This window comes from Medicago sativa, chromosome 5 (assembly GCF_051527215.1).
Source record: "Medicago sativa cultivar Bolivia chromosome 5, Bolivia_mono, whole genome shotgun sequence".
Taxonomy (NCBI): Eukaryota; Viridiplantae; Streptophyta; class Magnoliopsida; order Fabales; family Fabaceae; genus Medicago; species Medicago sativa.
The window spans coordinates 36,586,300-36,602,992 of record NC_140753.1 but is presented as its reverse complement, the minus strand read 5'-3'; the positions used below and the strand labels follow the sequence as shown (position 1 = coordinate 36,602,992).

Here is a 16,693-nt window from a genome sequence, read left to right as displayed (position 1 = left end):
TTTAAAGATGATTTATAGTTTAGAACTTGCCTTTAATCATGTCCGAGAAAACATTATATTTTTTTTTTTTTGAAGGAATGGTATATTTTTTAAAACTAACTAATTATGGATTTCTTCATTAATAAGATAATTATTATATGTAATCCAATGGAGACACGATTTTTATACTTGATTTTTATATGTAAAGTTAGAGCATTTGCATTGTTAAACATTTTATATGTAGCTCTTACTTTTTAACAAAAAAAAAAATTTATTTTATCTAACAAGAAATATATTGGCTTAATTAAAGTTTTGCTCCTACTTTTTGTTCAATTTTTAGATTTTGGTCCTACAATTTTAGATTCTCAATTTTATTCCTTCAAAATTTCTAATTTTTGAAATTGAATCCAATACGTGGCACAATATTAAATGTTGTGGGCATTGATATTAACAATTTAAGTGCCAATATATTGTGCCACATCATTTAAAAACAATTTCAGTGACAATATATTATGCCATATCATTTAAAATTGTGTCACATCAGGCACAATTAAAATGTTGCATTTAATTTCAAAAATTGAAACAATTGAGGGACTAAAATTGCATATTTAAAAATTAGGGGACCAAAATCTAGAAATTGAACAAAAGGCGGACCAAAAATACAATTAAGTCAAATATATTAATTAACAAACTAAACATCTTTACCTTTGATTCGTATTTCAAAAAAAATCTTTACTTTTAATTATATCCATAAAATATCTCATTTATGTCTTTATTAAGGCTTAAATATGGAAATGGTCCCTGCAAATATTTGGCGTTTTGGTTTTAGTCCCTATAAAAATATTTTTTTGGTTTTAGTCCCTGCAAATATAGAATATTTGGTTTTGGTCATTGGTATTTTGTTTTAATCCTTGTAAAATCATTTCATATTGAAATTGGTCCCTATAATATTCATTTTAGCCCTTATTTTGAGGGACTAAAATCAAATATTCTACATATTACAAGGACCAAATCCAATATGAATCAATTTTACAAGGACTAAAACAAAATACCATGGACCAAAACCAATTTTTTTATATTTGCAGGGACTAAAACCAAAAAAAAAAATTTACAAGGACTAAAACAAAATGTCAGATATTTGCAGGGACTATTTTCATATTTAAGCCTTTCTAATTTTACTTTTTAAAGATAATTTATAGTTTAGAACTTGCCTTTAATCATGTCCGAGAAAACAATATATATATTTTTTTTTTGAAGGAATGGTATATTTTTTAAAACTAACTAATTATGGATTTCTTCATTAATAAGATAATTATTACCCCCCTCCCAATATAAATTAACTTCAGCTATATACCCATTCTTCACTCTTCAAATCAAATCCAAACACAAATCGGTCTCATAAAAATGGATGGTTCTTCCGTTGTCCTGGCGCCTTCAGTCCAAGAGTTGGAAAAGCAAGGAATTACAAAAGTTCCAAAACAATATCTTCAACCAAATCAAGACTCTATTCATGTATCTAACACAACATCGTTACCGCAACTTCCAATTATCGACCTTAGTAAACTGTTATGTGAAGATGCAATTGAGCTAGAGAATCTAGATCATGCTTGTAAGGATTGGGGTTTCTTCCAGGTTTGTTGGGTCAATTATTTGCACCCACTCTTTAATTTGTAGAAGATTGTTTTTAGGCTCCTCGCAATGCTCAAAAACCTTTTAAATTTATCTGATGGTAACTCTCGATCACATAAAATCTATCGAAAGTTATTACTTAATCGTTGATTTTTAGATCGGATTGTAACTCTCAATCAACTTATTTTAGAGGTTGAGCAATCTGAGGGATCTAGTAAACAATCACCTAGTTTATATTATGTTTTTTTTATGTACAAAGTGGTCTTAAACCCCAATTTATTTTTAAATTAGAAAGCAAGTTAAAAAGCTAATCGGATTTAATTCAAATCATTACTAAGAAGTGAGATTGCATTTAGTGCGTTTTAGAGTATGAAATAATCTATACAAGTACATATTCTTCGAATTTTTGTTGGACTTAACTTCGTCTTACAAAATCGGTTTGTAAGGTGAGGACCACCTCAATTTATAGGTATATGTTTAAATTTCATCTCATTCAATACATGACTCTTAACACATCCATATCCTACTTAAGACAAGAAATTTTAGTGTGGCCCAAGTGGACTGATAGCGGTGAGCTGATAACGGATCTTGAATAAGTTATGATACAACCTAATAATTTTAGTTGTATCTAATCAACCTTACAAAACCAACTTTAAAAGTGAGGATTCCCAGCACTTATATACTTATGCTCGTATCTTATCTCATCAAATGTAGAACTCTTAACACATACACCTATTTAACTTTCTTTGCTTTATAATTTTTTTTCATGGAATTCAATTACAGCTAATTAATCATGGAGTCAACCCTTTATTGGTAGAAAATATTAAAATTGGTGTTCAAAAATTCTTCAACCTTCCAATAGAAGAGAAAAAGAAGTTTTGGCAAACAACCGAAGAAATGCAAGGGTTTGGACAAGTTTATGTTGCATTAGAGGAAGAAAAGCTAAGATGGGGAGATATGTTCTTCATTAAAACTTTCCCATTGTACACAAGGCATCCCCATCTAATTCCTTGTATCCCACAACCATTCAGGTGTTATTCCTTCTTTAAATTTTGTCAAAATTATATTTGTGGTCTTTTAGAATATGCTCAAGCGGTTCAATTTGTGGAGCATACACAATCTTTTTAGTTACACCATTAACACAATCTTTTTCTTTGTTGAATCGGTGACAACTACATTACCTAAAAATAAAAGATGAGTAAATGTTACCTATCTCATTTGACACTAGTCAAAATCATTCATTTATCTTTTTATGTTATTAACATAAATAGTGGAAGAAAAATGAAAGGTTTTTAAGCACCCAAAAACATAAATTAATATTTTGCTCAAAAAAAAAAAACCGGAAAGATTATTATAATGTTCCAAATATCATTGACAAAAAAAAATTAAAATTTTGGATGATAGACGAGTCATGAATTGACTTAAAAATAGAGACGTAATGCAAATTTTCGGAGACTAGATTTAAAAAAAAAAAAAAACAATTAAAGAGACAATTATAGGGATAAAAACATATTTGACCCAATACTGTATATTTACCGTATATATATATATATGGGAGACAAATTGAACCACACCTGAGAACCCTAAAAGTCACCATCCAAACACTTTTCTTACTTAATTATAGCATCGTTGATATTGAAATTTGTAGCTAAAACATTTTTCTTTCGTCCATTGCAGAGATAATCTAGAGAGCTATTCTCTAGAAGTGAATAAACTATGTGTGACACTCATTGAATTTATGTCAAAAGCATTAAAGATCAAACCAAATGAATTGCTAGATATATTTGAAGAAGGAAGCCAAGCAATGAGAATGAATTATTACCCTCCATGTCCTCAACCAGATCAAGTCATTGGACTGAATCCTCATTCTGATGCTGGTACCCTTACCATCCTTCTCCAAGTCAACGAAATGGATGGCCTTCAAATAAAAAAAGATGGAATTTGGATTCCAATCCGTCCTCTTTCTGATGCTTTTGTTGTTAATGTTGGAGATATCTTGGAGGTAACTAGCACACAAATTTTGTAAAAAATGGAAAATTATAAATTATTTTTTAATGACAATTTTACAATGATCACATGCATATTAGATTTGAACAACAAGATTTCTTAAATTTATAATGAGCGGTGAACTCTTTTACACAACTTTTTTTATCATTTGGATTTAAATAATGTTTCATAAAAATATAATTTAAATTGAGTTTAATAATGACACGTCAATGTAGAATGAATGAAATGGTATAAGCATCTTTAAAAAAAATAAAATGGAAACGTAAATTTATAGAAATTTACACACAGTCACCGAATCACAATTATTCATATGTAAGACTTATGAAATTGTTATAACTAAAGCCAAATATTTTCAATGATATAACAATTTTGATTGATTTAGTCAATAAAAAAAACAATTATTATTAATTGACAAGGTAAAACAATTTGGACTGAAAATGTATATGTATAGCATCTATGAATATTATACATCTGTGAATATTGACCGAGTACATTCAAGGTTTCTTTTCATTCGTAACATTTTTTTTTTTTTTAGCTCTCACTTTTTCTATTATTATCATCAACTTGCCACATCTATCAAATTATTCTTTCTTATCTCCGTCTCTCTCAAGATGTATATACCTAGTAGGATATCCATCAAATATTTTCCATTAGTATTTGAGTATACCTTAGTTGTTAATTAATATATTAAATCTGATTTGATGTGGCAGGTACAGACCAATGGAATTTACCGAAGCATTGAACATCGAGCAACGGTGAATTCAGAGAAGGAGAGAATCTCTGTTGCCGCATTTCATGCTCCTCATATGGGTGGATATATAGGTCCAACACCCAGCCTTGTTACTCCTCAAAGTCCTGCATTATTCAAAACAATGCCTACTGCAGATTTCCTCAATGGATACATTGCAAGTAAGATAAAGGGGAAATCGTACTTGGATGTTGTTAGGATCAAAAACGAGATTCATGAATAATTTCAGTACATACTTCTTAGCTTTACCTATCCATTTATATCATATTACCTATCATATTCCTATCCTATCCTATATGAAATAAGAGTAATTAGGCTTTGGTCCTATGTAAGAAATGGAAAATGCTACTTCTCAAGAAAAATAGTTTCAAGAATTTTTCAAGAAATAGTTGGCAAATTTTAATTGGATGATTTATTTGTCCACTTCCTATTTTTCAGCCACACCTCCTTGAATTGTGGCAAATAGTGCATTGTGATTGGCTATTCTTTATTCTTGAAGAATTCTTGATGTTATTTTTCTAGAGATATAGCATTGCTCGTAAGAAATACTATGTGACCCGTATATATCTACGTAGAGACTTATCTTTTAAATTTGATTGGAATGTAATAATTGACAAAACTCTTAAGAGTTAAGCTTGATTAGTCCCTTTATAGTAAATTTGCTAGCAAGTAGATGGAAGATTCATATATGTAATAATAATTGTGATAGAGATAATATGGAAGACAAGTTTGAGAGAATGAATTTTAAAAAACAATGAAAACAATGTTTATGGTGTCATATTATGACGGGTGATGCAACTCTTATGTTTTTTCTTATCTTAAAATTAATTTTATTTTTTGTGAGAAGCAATTAGGAAAACAAATTGGCGGACTAATTAGGCAGCAAATTGGATTAGCAGATTATTTTACCTTAATAAATAAATAAATAACGGATAAGGGAAAAAAAATTAATCCAAAATAAATATGATAAAATACATTTTCCCAAAGTGAATAACTCGTTTCACTTTTCAATGTAAGAAATACCTTTTTTCTTTGTTAAAAAAAAATTAATTACCTTTTTTAACCACGCTCTAATTAAAATAAAAAAAATAAAAAAGCAAGTTTGGTACACTAAAATTCTCGGGTACTCTAAAGCTCTCATATACACAGGATCTAGAAAAGGTCTCACTATACAGTCTAATTAATTCCTTCAAAAAAAAAAAATACAGTCTAATTAATACTAAAAAATTATAAAGGATTATGAAGGGTATTAAATTGATTACTCGGATGCAACATCTCTAGATTCGGGGGCACTATAGTGCTTGGAGGTGATGGTCTTTCGGCGAAATGGAGTGGAAAATATTGTATCTAATGCCAAGAGTCTGTTGTAAATTCCTTCAAAAAAAAAAGTGTTGTAAATTTGTGTTTATCTAATGGTGAAAACTCAACTTGACCATGGTGGGGAAGTTTGTTATACATCTAAGTTTATTGATGCAATTTTAAATTCGAATTCCCGACAAGTTCAGTGCAAGCAACTGTTATAAAATACTTGTAAAATTCATTACACTTCAATTAAACATTCTACTCCTTAAAGAATGATTGAATAAAACATCAAGTAACAAAAATGTTCTAAAGCAGTGATACTGGATCACAATTTTATTGGGAAAGGCCCCACAGGATTTGCTCCTTTAAGGCATATTGTTACACATGAGATATTACAATTTTCCTTTCAGCATTAAGAATTCATATGAAAATTAGGGTCTCTCCCTCCCTCTCCTTACCTACTGCCTCAGTATGCCTCACTCACTATATTGCCAAAAATAATAACTAATTTATGCTATTTGAGGGCTGAAGGGAAGACACCTAATCTGTTGTCCAAGGATCATTTTCTGCTATGACTTCAGAAGGTTCAAAAACTTCAGCCTCTGTACTTTCACTTTCTTTTGAATCAGCTTCTGCAGGTGCATCTCCCTCTTCTTCGGTTCTACCCCATCTTCCTCCCAAGGCCAACGCCATCATTCCATAAATCTTATTACCTAACTCAGCAGGGCTCTCAGGCTGTATAATTAAGAAACTACGTTAGCGAACAGCAGTTATTCTATATTATGTTATTGCATGAACAAAAACAAAATCTTTATTTTCTACTTACAGAAAATCCACTAGAAATTTGTGCTGTATCGTATAAGAGCTCAACAGCTCTCTTTGCTTCACTGCTGTCGGGAGCATTCTTGCAGGCAGCCTAAAAAAACAAAAAATTTATACAAGGGTCAAAGTCACAAGCAAATTCAGTTACTTGAAATGAGTCATTGGATCAATCTCCTCTATTGTACAATTTTAAAGTATAGCAAATTCTAAACCTCAGCCATTGACAAAAAAAACAAATCATGAACTTCGTAAAATATCGTTTGCTGATGTTTTCACCCTTAAAGGGAGAGCTTCCTATAAGAGAGTTAAATCCTGAGTCGCCAAAATCAACCAATAGTCTACAAATTGTTGCCATTTATCCTGTGCTTACTATTAGACTTCTGATATATTTGTCTTCAACATATTACTACTTGGTAAAATTACTTATATGATACACGTCCACTTCTACTACAACCAACTATTGTATAGGGTAAATTGATAAGAGTAATGGTATATGAACATCAATTTTGGGACAACCAACCTGGCAATGTATGCACAGTAACCTGATAATTAAAAAAATAATAATAATTTAGATTTTCATTTTCTCACTATGTTGTTCATTTTTTTCTCTTTTTCGCAAAGCTTGTTTCTCCTTTCTCATGGAGGTTTCTTCTCCCTCTTATTTAATCTTGAAGTTAAATACCCACAAATATCATCCAAGTTTAAACCTTTTCAAGAACAATTTGACAAACAAAAGCCGCAAGATCTGTGGCAAATTGACACCGGATTGGTTCACAACACAGGTCTGTGGCAGCTCAGAACGGAGGAGGGTGGTTGTGCATGGTTGCCTTGAGGACAGTGGAGAGTGCGAGAGGGGGGATGAGGACTCAATACTGTGCACGGACGCGTGAGAACACGCTCGTTTTGAGTTTGAAGCTGAATTTTTTCTATTACAAAAATACCCCTCTATACATAGTTGTCGCAGTTGTTGTCGCAAATTGAATGTTCATATATCATTTCTCAATAAATAATTAGTTATAAATCAATAAAAACCAAACTAATAATGTGAACTTACACTTAAATCTTTGATGATGGGATGATCTGGATTAATCTCCAATATTCTCCTCCCTCTCATAAACTCCAAACTTGCCTGGTCTCCAAGAGCCTGTGCCTTCATTAATCTGCAAATAATAAGAATCACAGATTGTGTAAGCCTTATACAACTAGAATGATAAACTTCTAGTCATTTAGAAACATGGCTTCAAAAATCGATGACTAACCTTTCCATATTTGCAGACCAACCAAACTTTCCAGATACAAGCACACAGGGAGATGAGCTCAAACGGTTAGAGACTTGAACTTTAGCCACATTATCACCGAGCTGTTGTTTTATCCAATCACAAAGTAGATTGTATTCTTGCTTGGTTTCCCTCTCTTTGACCTCATCCTCGTCACCTGATAGAAAATTTTGGCGATAACCACATTCAAATCCCACTTTGCTATAAGCAAAATAGTATTTAAGCATATGTTAGCTGCATAGAAAAAAAATACAAACCTAATTCCAAATCTTCCTTGCTGATATCAACAAATTTCTTTTCTTTGTATGTTTGTAGGTTCTGAATGGCAACCTCGTCAATAGGATCAACCAAATAAAGAACCTACAATAATAGACGTGTAAGCTCATGAGTAAAAATAACATGTGACGTATGTATTCAGTTAGAAATATATAGATCATATTCAAAATGCATTTGTAGCATGAGATTATGTCTTTGATGTCACCTCAATATAATATGCACAAATTACACGAAATGATATATGTAATATGTATGACTGAAAATACCTCAATATCTTTCTGAACCAACTTCTCTAAAAATGGAGCAGTCTTTGCACTTTTCAAGCTGTCAGTTGCTAGGTAATAGATGGCATTTTGATTTTCACCCATGTTTTCAACATACTCATCTAGGCTTTTAAGTTCCTCCTCACTTTTGGAAGTGTAAAATCTCAACAGTGGTGTTATGCGCTTATGATTTCCACTGTCCTCAATGCATCCCAACTTAATAAACCTACCAAAGTTCTCCCAGAATTTCTTGTAATCCTGAAAACACAAATCATATTCTTAGTCAATAAAGACACTCAATTCAGGTTGAAAAGCTAGAGAGACTGAGTTGTTCACACCAACCTCCTTATTTTCACCTTCAGCAAGATCTTGAATCATATCAAATGTCTTCCTGACAAGTCTCTTTCTCATTATCCTTACCTGAAATTACAACATTAGCACAAAACATTATGGGAAGTGAAAGAAAAAAGAAAATTCATAAATGATTCTTAAAAATAGCATATTTCTCATTCATGTTCATCACATGAAAATTAGCCATGTTTGCAAGATAAGATGTAGTTTTCTTACAATTCTGCTTTCTTGAAGGATCTCTCGAGAAACATTCAGAGGAAGGTCATTTGAATCGACCACACCCTTCACAAAGCTCAAGTAACGTGGAAACTGCAAAATAACAGCAAAGTTACCGCAAAAGGCGCCCGAACAATGAACAAAATCAGAACATTGAAGAGCATGTGCTCTAAATTATGCCTGGTTTGTGCTCCTCAATGGTTCTTGCTCATTTTTTTATTTGGTGTATGAATACACACATGCAAGAACCACTTTAGCACAAACATGAATTAACTTACAGCTTGCACATTTTTAAACTTGATTTGACATAATAAATGACTAAAATCAATTATACATTTACAAGAGGCAAGAGTGTGAATTGCAAAATTTAAATTATCCCTTCTTCCGCGAAGAATGTTTTAAGTAGATAAAATAATATATCGTGGCAATGACGTAATTTGATCGTGTGCAAGACAAAATTCCGCTTTGAAGCTCACAGTCAACTCACCAGTTCACCATCAAAATCATCCGAGATGAACACACGCTTTACATACAGGCGTATGTTCTTTGTTTTAGGGTTCACTACTTCTTCATTGTTGAGAGGTCCCATACTTGGAATATATAGAATGCTTCTGAACTCAACCTCACCCTGCACAGTTTGAAACTCAGTCAAATTGATGAATGCCCAAGGGAAATGTTCTTCTGCTAAGAACCAATGTTATCAACATACCTCAGTAGTAAAGTGGGTATATGCAACTGGTTCCAAGAATTCACTAAAAGTCTTTTTGTAAAACTCATTGTACTCTTCCCTTGGAGTATCCTTTGAATTCCGCATCTACAATTAAGTTGAAAAAGCGTGTCAAATAAAGAGGCAATGCTAATAAATTAGAGGCAAAATACAGGATATTGGCATCCCGACACCATCAAAGCAGGTGTAATAGCTCAAACTAACCCATATTGGCTTTGTCTCGTTGGCTAATTCCCAGTCCCAATACTTCTCAGTTTTAGTCTTTTTTGTCTTGTTTGTATCGCCCTGATAAGAGAGTAAAAGCACGCTTCATATTGATAACACATTTGAAAAACGGAAGTACAACACTGATATCCAGAAAGACCACACTGGTTACCTCTGCTTTCGGTTCTTCCCCTTCTTTAGGTTGTTCTTCCTCTTCCACCTGTCAATTTCCAAATTAATTAATGATGACAACTAAGAGCTAATTCATTTGTCACTCCTTCATGGTACATCCAGATAACTTGAAATCACCTTGATTAGTGCAATATAATCTACAAACGTTTTCTATTCAGTTGAGAGGAAATATGGAAAGGAAATAGAGTTGCTCCCTTTCAAGATGGAAACAAATTTCTAAAACAGTTTTTACTATGAAACATCATAACACGGTCGAACTCCTAAGTAAGTTCAGGGCAGCACCAAATCATTAAAAAGCAGACTAATAATTAGGGTTACCCAGCAAGCTAAAGGTGATTGAAACCATAACTACTGTGGAACCTAATTAAAATGAGGGTACAATATTTTGGCCCCTTATCTTCATTTTAAGTTTCAATTTGGTCCCTCTTATATTTTTCTACCAAAATGAGCCTTTATATTACTGCAGTTATAAGAACGTAGCCCCTCTTTTTTGTTCTAAAATGGTCCTGTATTTTGTAAAAGTTAGAGCAAAGAGGTCCTCTAAGGATCACAATTTAAATGAAAAGGACCGCATTAGTATAACTTCAAAAATAAGTGGCCATTTCGAAACCAAATTGAAACCTAAAATAAAGATAAGGGACCAAAAGTACAATTTAGCTTTAAAATTATGTGAATCATGATATCACACCAAGCACCTTACATATGAGAATCCAAAGAGATATATCACTGACAATAAAGTATAACTTCAAAAATAAGTGGCCATTTCGAAACCAAATTGAAACCTAAAATAAAGACAAGGGACCAAAAGTACAATTTAGCTTAAAAATTATGTGAATCATGATATCACACCAAGCACCTTACATATGAGAATCCAAAGAGATATATCACTGACAATAAAAGAACAAATGGGGAATAAAACCAGTCTATCCATCATTATCAATAATAAATCATGTGTGAAATCAGAGAAGTAGCACATGCAAGAATTAGCAAAACAATTATCCCAACAAACAGCATGACATGAATCTGTAATGAGAAGATCTTGGTACCTCCACAGTTCTAGACTTTTCTTGCCATGTAAAGATGGGGAAGGAAACAAACTGCGAGTAGTTCTTCACCAAACTCTGAATTTTGGTTGGCTCTGAGAATTCATACTTATCATCCGGCTGGACAGCAACAAAAAAAAGGTTCAACAATTTGTGAACACAATAACATACAATTAACTTAATAAAAATATAATACTGAAAACATGTGTATGTATTGGCTTGACCAAGAATTTGGGGGATCTAACTACAAGTTTGCATTAAAACTTCCTCGCACGCGTGAATATGATATGGTAGTATGTACATCTTACATTACACACAAACTGTATTAGAAAAATGAAAAATATAAAATAAAAAAAATCACTCACTCTCAAGTGAAGTGTAATCTGTGTACCACGGTGTAGAAGCTTTTCAGGATCAGTTTCTTCCCTTATCACATAAGAGCTGCTATCAGCTACAGCTTCCCATACATATTGCTTATCTGATTTAGGGCTCTTTGTAGAAACAACAACCTGTTTGCCGTTTACAGATATAGCCAATCAATTACAAAAAATCAGAAAAATCGAACATAGAGAACACACTTATGAAATCCACACCATACCCTGTCAGCAACAAGAAATGCAGAGTAGAATCCAACACCAAATTGACCAATCAATCCATTATCTGCTCCTAAATCCTTGTTTTCCTGAAATATTCAAAGAAAAATCAAAACATAAGTGTTAAAGATTTTAACCACGAAAGTATCACACAGAAGGACGTTAGTGATCAACACCACATATTACCTTAAGTGCCTTCAAAAACTTTGAGGTACCACTCTGAGCAATTGTTCCAAGACAATCAATGAGCTCTTCTTTGGTCATTCCAATACCAGTATCGCTGCAATATAACAGTTTAATTATCACTCCACATTCCCTAAAAAAACAAAATAGAATCCACAACTATAAACAAACATACGTTATAGTAATAGTTCCATTGTCCGGATCGGGCTTGATGCGAATCTCTAGTTCTCCAGACTCTCCAAGCAATGAAGGCTCAGTCACACTTAAAAACCTCAATTTGTCCAAAGCATCACTAGCATTACTGAACTCCAAAAAAAAAAAACAATAAAACATAATCAAACCAGAGTGAAACATTGATGCAAAAGTCAATACAAACAAATAAGCACAAATGAAGTTCCATAAAACAGAGTTAACAATAAAGTAATAAACTAACAACAGTAAAACCATGAAGTATGTTTGGTTTCAATTTTGGAGTGTCAAAATTGATTCGAGAGGTTGAAGAACAGATTTGATCACGCTCGGATGATTTAAAGAACTACTTTTGCTTGTAGAATTAATTCTACTTGAAGCTACTAGTTGTAGCTTTTGGCTTTTACTATTGATTGTAGCCTTAAATTTATTGTTAAATCCACTTTTACAAAAAATAAATCCAAACATAAAATCATTTTACATTCAACTCGAATTTATCCATAATCAATTATGCAAATAATCAATTTGTGTTACTGCAGATCCTAATGCACATTAAGTCAATTGTAACATACTTCAAATCAGTGTAAGCATAAAATGGCTGTAAAATTTTCAAATTACCTCACAAGTTCTCTGAGAAAAACTTCCTTGTGACTATACAGACTGTGAACAATCAAATCCATCAATCGGCTCACCTGCAAGGACAAAAACAAGTCAATTTACAAATTAACCCTTTCAATTCAATTCACAATCCAAAAACCACGACCCAGAAGGGCAAAAAGGTAAATAAGTTGACAAATTCAAAAACCTACCTCGGCTTGATACTCAAACTTCTCACCACTGGCCTCTTCTTTCTCAGCAACAGCAGCTTCACAACGGACAGAAAGTCGGCCGGTTCGTCTTCTGTCATGGTGTTTACACTTCAAACCGGTGGAAGAAAAGCGATTTCTGCGAGGTTGCGGTGGGAGAAAAGCGCTTCTGAGGGTGGAAGAAGGTCTGGAGAGTGAAAAGGAGGAGGAAGAAGGAAGGGAAGTGAGGGAGGCAGTGGCGGCTAAGCTTCTGCTAAGCACGGGAGCCATTGTTGAGTGAGTGAGGTGTTTAACGTTATCTTTTTAGAGAGTGTGGAAAGTGAAATGAAATGAAAAACCCTTTGGAATGGAAGTTGAAAGGGAGTGAAAGAAGGGTTTATGGAGATATGGCGGATGGTTCTAGAATGAGAGAAATTATTTGGAAGTATTTGTGTGGATTTGAATGGCCTAGATTATGCCACTTCACCCATAGTCCAGGTATGCTTCATTTACATATGTTCTATTTAGTCCATTCAAAGTCCGGATGAATGACATGTAGGCAAAATGACTTCAATGGTTCAGATTTAAAAATAAACAAAACATTTATTTTTTTTAATAAAATACAACGTAATAATTAAAAATCATACGTTTCTCTTTCTTTTCTTCTCACGAATCCCGTTTCTCATCCATGGTCTCCCATTCATCTTCCTTAATCATATTCCCTCGTTGTCGTGCCTCCCGTCGCTGCCATCGATCAAACACAACATATCCCCTCTTCCTCTCACCATGGTTTCTGTTTTGAAAAGATTCACAACCCAATTTTTGAAACGACGGCAATTGACTGGTTTGAAACAACGGCGACGAGACAACGATTAGCAGAAGAGGAGGCTATGAAAATAAAAGAAGAGATGAGTGATCAGATGAATGAACGGCAGCGATTGGGATGAACAGCAACACAATCGTCGGATGTTGGCGGTGATGAGAGGAGAGAGGAAGCGTTTTTGATAGAAGCTGAGAGAAACCACGAGGGAGGAAGATGAAGGTTTATTACTTTTTAATTATTATTATTAAAAAAAATAAATGTTTTGGTTATTTTTAAATTTGAACCATTGAAGCATTTTTTGCCACATGTCATTCATCCAGACCCTAAATGGAGCATATGGTAAATGGAGCATACCTGGACTCTACAATAGTACATATGTGTTACTCCTCCGTCCCATATTAAGTGACATTATTGACTCTGTCACACATATCGATGCATATTTTCTATCTTTAATTATCTATTAGAAAAAATTATGAAAATTTACTATGTACTTACAGAAGTACAAAAATCATATCTAGGGTTTAGACTGTTTATGAGATGCCTTGAGAATGATCATAAGGGTCGTATTTATAGCCCTTTGTGGCCTTTTCTTAAGCTCTAAGTAACGAGGACTTTATGGTCTTTCCTGCCAAGCTCTTAAAGGTTTCTAGAAGCTATTGAGGCGGCGTCCTGGGCAGGATGCGCCTAGGGCCTAAGAATCCTTGTGAAGGGCGATGAGGCCTCTATGAAGGTCTTCAGACCCTTTGGGTCCTTAGGAGAGTATTGACGGTCCACAGCCCCCCAAGCACGAGTCTTGGGACAAGACGAAGTGATGATCATGCTAGACTAGCCCTTTAAGAGGGTGCTTAAGCCTTTTGGAAGATTATGATGGTCCACAGCCCCCCAAGCACGAGTCTTGGGACAAGACGAAGTGATGATCGTGCTTTGTAGTATTATGGCGGTTACTTTGTCGTACTGAGGCTTATACGACCTCTTTGTTTAATGGGCGTGGTAGTGAATTGTCTGTACGCGTGGGATCTCAACGGTTGAGATTTGTTGACCCTTCGATTCCCGCCTACGTGTCCGAATCCCGATGCGTGTTGAACATGTGTCAATCATCATGGGTTTTGTGTTTCACGCTTCCCGAGGCGTGTTTTAAGGTTCAACTTTAAATGCTTTTTCTTTCTCATTTGGTCTCATTTCTCACTTGTTCTTCTTCACATTGCCTTCCTTCCATTTCCATACGTCCCAACATTTTCATTTGCGTTTCCAGATTCTACGGTGGTGTTTCGTGGTTTATTAGTCCATCCATCGTTTATGTTTCTCCGTTACAAGGTAAACACTGCGAATTTTTCTTATTCTTCCTTCCTGTAGTGATCATGGTAGTTATTAGGGAATGTGATGAATCGGGTAGGGTAATGGTCCCGTCAACGGCGGAAGCAAAACGAGAGATATGGAATCAGTGTCTTAAACATGTGAAACGTCCTAATGGGACTTTTGATTTAAATGCTTTAGAGACTAGGTATTTTGGTCACCCCTTATTTTCTGACATGTCTTCTAGTTCTGATAGTGATGGGAATAGTAGTAGTGATAGTGATTGTGTCTTCCTTTATTCTTCCCCAGGGTCGTTAGTTATGAGGGATGGGAATCGCTTTCCAACGATCTGCGGCGACAAGAGGTTCACCGACGGTGTCATACACGTTGAATCTCGTTTTACAGATCCACATCGTATAAAGTTTCTTAGGAGTAAACTGGAGGTTTCTTCTACGGGGACTGAGGAGGACGTCATGCTAGAAACTTCTCACCCGGGCGAGAAAGTGTGTTTACCCCTCCCTCAGGGTGTGACCGACGAGATCTTCCACTTTTATGCTTCTGTTTTTTAGGACTTAGGGGGGAAAATATTCTTTTACGGATTTCAAAGCATACGTTCTTAAGTTTTTGAACATAGCCCACTCCCAATTACATTTCAATAGTTGGGCCTTTATTAGGGGTTTTGAGGTTTTATGTGAGGGTCTTGGTTTAATCCTTCCCTAGCCGTCTTCCACCATTTTTATGGGACGAAAGGGGTGGATAAGTTGTCTTAGGTATCTATTTCTGCTCATTCTGGGAAGTCCTTGTTTCCGCCCTATGCTTCAAATCCTAAAAACTGGAGGGAGTTGTATCTTAGAGTGTATGGGGCCGTCGGTCGTGCTAAGGCCGCCGTGAGAGTTGATGGCGAGGACAAATTCCCTCTAAGGTGGACCAGTGACCCTGCTTCCATTACTGGGTATGACTACGAAAAAATGAGTGCGTACGAGCGCGATATGGTGTCGCTTTAGGAGATAATGTTGCCTTTAAGCATCCCTGATCTTATAAACAAAGAGTCAGATCAAGTATCCCAGAAATATAAGTTATTTGACATAAGTCACCATAAATATAAAGTAAGTTTAGTTAAATTATATAAAAAAAAAAATATGAAAAGTCAGAGTTGTAATATTGTGTCGTTTTTGTAAAAATATATATTACATAGTTGTATTAAGATTTGTTTTTACAAATATTAAGTATACATATGTAATTTACTACTCTATTTTATTTCAAATCAGTGTTATTAGCCTAACAAATAAATTGTTTTGGAGGGTTGGGTAGTTTAACTTGTTTCAGCTTCATCCCGATTTTCAGTTGATGCTTGTTCAAGATAGATCCTCTATAGTTTTTGCAGATTATTATTCGTATAGTTTCTCCTATTTGCTTTTCGGTTTGGTTGTATAGTATTCGATTTGGTTGTATGTTCTTTACTCGGCTCCTCTGCTCTCCTTTTTGTTTTACTCATATATATACTCTATCACTAATATTTGGAGCAGATTTTCATTGAATTTCGACGAAATTAACATCAAACCAGTAAATTATATATATTTGGATAGTTGTGTTAAGCATGTGTGAGAATTTTTTATATTTTTGACAATTTTAGTAAAAACATAAATAAGTTATTTTTATATCAATCTGATATCACTTCGTGATACGCCGTAGTAAGTAGGACACTTCCATAGTCAACCTCCCACGCATAAAACCAAAATTGATTATACATAACTCAAGTATTTTTTCTTAGTCTCTGTTCAATCACTTTTT

General features: G+C 34.0%; 2 protein-coding genes across 2 annotated transcripts; one reads left to right on the top strand and one right to left on the bottom strand.

Moving 5' to 3' along the window:
- The first annotated feature begins 1,342 nt into the window (after nucleotides 1–1,342).
- On the top strand, nucleotides 1,343–4,699 carry LOC146922054 (protein SRG1-like). The gene is made up of 4 exons (XM_085715189.1): nucleotides 1,343–1,611; nucleotides 2,392–2,639; nucleotides 3,286–3,610; nucleotides 4,326–4,699. The coding sequence occupies exons 1-4, from the start codon at nucleotides 1,384–1,386 to the stop codon at nucleotides 4,584–4,586; spliced, it is 1,062 nt and encodes a 353-aa protein (XP_085571315.1). The 5' UTR covers nucleotides 1,343–1,383; the 3' UTR covers nucleotides 4,587–4,699.
- Nucleotides 4,700–5,967: 1,268 nt separating this feature from the next.
- CR88 (Chaperone protein htpG family protein) lies at nucleotides 5,968–13,155 on the bottom strand. The gene is made up of 19 exons (XM_085715188.1): nucleotides 12,811–13,155; nucleotides 12,620–12,693; nucleotides 11,988–12,113; nucleotides 11,816–11,909; nucleotides 11,635–11,718; nucleotides 11,402–11,545; nucleotides 11,040–11,156; nucleotides 9,974–10,021; nucleotides 9,802–9,882; nucleotides 9,580–9,684; nucleotides 9,358–9,498; nucleotides 8,871–8,963; nucleotides 8,646–8,723; nucleotides 8,307–8,561; nucleotides 8,022–8,124; nucleotides 7,747–7,921; nucleotides 7,542–7,647; nucleotides 6,492–6,581; nucleotides 5,968–6,400 (listed from the first exon to the last, which is right to left on the bottom strand). The coding sequence occupies exons 1-19, from the start codon at nucleotides 13,075–13,077 to the stop codon at nucleotides 6,206–6,208; spliced, it is 2,376 nt and encodes a 791-aa protein (XP_085571314.1). The 5' UTR covers nucleotides 13,078–13,155; the 3' UTR covers nucleotides 5,968–6,205.
- Between the last annotated feature and the right edge of the window lie 3,538 nt (nucleotides 13,156–16,693).